The 1995-nt window shown below is 27.6% G+C and overlaps 1 protein-coding gene across 1 annotated transcript; it reads right to left on the bottom strand.

Moving 5' to 3' along the window:
• Positions 1 to 510: 510 nt before the first annotated feature.
• Positions 511 to 1610, bottom strand: LOC119682795 (SUN domain-containing protein 2-like). The gene is made up of 2 exons (XM_038096306.1): positions 1437 to 1610; positions 511 to 1385 (listed from the first exon to the last, which is right to left on the bottom strand). The coding sequence occupies exon 2, from the start codon at positions 1342 to 1344 to the stop codon at positions 526 to 528; it is 819 nt and encodes a 272-aa protein (XP_037952234.1). The 5' UTR covers positions 1345 to 1385; positions 1437 to 1610; the 3' UTR covers positions 511 to 525.
• Between the last annotated feature and the right edge of the window lie 385 nt (positions 1611 to 1995).

The raw sequence follows: 1995 nt of genomic DNA, 5'->3' as shown, positions 1-1995 counted from the left end.
AGCTGATTCACACATTACACAAATTTTACTTGAAATAAAATGTACGAGTAAAATCTGTGTAGCATTTTCAAATTTCGACAGGGATCTTACGCTCTCTCAGATGCTCTCATTTACTCAATCTGGTCGGTTTATGAATTCATTAAACGTTATTCTTCAAGCTGTCAAAGACAAAGAGGTGGTCTTTGACGGTGTATCACTATTATCTTTCATTATCACTAGGTCTTAAAAAGAAATAAGTTAATCAAAAAAAGTAGAAATTAACTAAAAATAAAACCTTTATAACTAATTTTGAAATATAATTGGTCATATATTTTCAATTCTTTATAAATTGAATTTCAAGTTCAACAGTTAATCGTTTAATTTGAAAAAAAAAAAAGATTTTTTTAAATAAAATATAAAAATAATTACTTAGGCATTTAAATTAACGTTTATTTTCTAAGAATTGAAACAAACAAAAAATATCAAAAATATCAATGAAAAAATAAATTAATTAAAAAAATAATCAAATAAATTAGAATGTATGAATTATTTATCCATACGACCGTATACCACTAAACGATATATGCAAGTATAACAATGATTGCCATGATTTTGTTGAAATTTTATTTGTACATAAGCATATTTGGCCATTGAGCAAACTTCAAAGGCTTGCCGTAGACTTTCCTGTGAGTTATTATAAACGAAAAGGCCTAGTAGAACAGAACTTTTACTTAAACTCTCCTTGCCGAAAACTTCGAAAACTTTTGGTGCACTGGAAGTATCTCCGTTGGGTGACAATTTCTTTGGAATATGTTGTATTTCAATAGTATCCACATAAATTGGACGACCCAATTTTACTATAACTTCTGCTTTAGTTCCTCGAAAACCAAAACAATTACCAGGACTCATATTAGAGTTAAGCATATTACGTGGTTGATTTGAACTATATTCCAAGCCAAAAAGTCTCTTAAAAATGTTAGTGCCATCAATGGGTTCTGCACATATCTGTTCAATTTTCGCACCCAAATCTTCAGAAGCATAGTTGAGACGGCTGTCGTACATACCACTAGTGGCAATCGATTGTATGCAACATTTTTTTTCCAATCTAATCTTGAGAGCTTGCAAATCTTCAATTACATTGAGTAAACTATTTTTCAGAACTTTATCAATTTGTTTTGCTGTGGAGTTGGCAACACATTTATCTTGTCTAAATACTTCTATGGCTATATCCTGAACATCCATTTGAATACGTTGTATAGCACGACTATTATCAAGAATGATACCAAAGGTCAAATATAAGAAAAGTGCCATTAAGAGCGTTATAAACCAGAAACTAAGTTTTAGAACCACTCTCCCTACAACCATATTATATCGAAATATTTTCAGCTATATTATAGAACTTTTTACTAAAACGAAAGTGTTAGGAATATTAAAAAATATTAAATTAATGTGCTTACACTAGAAGTCGCCACATGAATTAACATTAAAGCTCTGTATTTCCCTTAAAACAAATGAAATTTTTCTATTTTAAGTTATAAAATAGAAAAATATAGATCTCAACGTTGTTTTGTGCATTTGATAATCCGGAAAAAGACCTTCATTAACGACTTGTAAAAATAATAATTACACAAAGAACATGTAATTAATTAAATTGTTCTGACATTTAAACTTGTTATTCTATTGTTTTGATTCCAATGATGTATATGATTTCAAAAAACAAATTATATATTAACTATATAATAACTTACTTGTTCAAGTTTTAAAACAATTTACTAACATAAAAGTACCCAATTTATTAGATATATTATAATTTTCCAATAAATCAAATTTCAAAATTAATTATATATAATTAAGCGCTTAAACCTTTAGGTGTAGATCTATACATACAATTAATGCTCGTAGAGCTGATTTAGGAAGAATATGTAGAGTTTTACTACACCTTTGTTAGTTAAAAAAAATATGAAGTATAAGATCCCTTTTTAATCATTTATTAAATTCATTTTATCGATACTTAAA

This window comes from Teleopsis dalmanni, chromosome 2, assembly GCF_002237135.1.
Source record: "Teleopsis dalmanni isolate 2A chromosome 2, ASM223713v2, whole genome shotgun sequence".
Classification (NCBI taxonomy): domain Eukaryota; kingdom Metazoa; phylum Arthropoda; class Insecta; order Diptera; family Diopsidae; genus Teleopsis; species Teleopsis dalmanni.
This window is presented reverse-complemented; position numbering and strand designations above follow the sequence as displayed.

What these genes read in the sequence shown, in the direction of transcription:
- LOC119682795 (XM_038096306.1), bottom strand. Translation starts at nt 1,344, where the DNA reads ATGGTTGTAGGGAGAGTGGTTCTAAAACTTAGTTTCTGGTTTATAACG.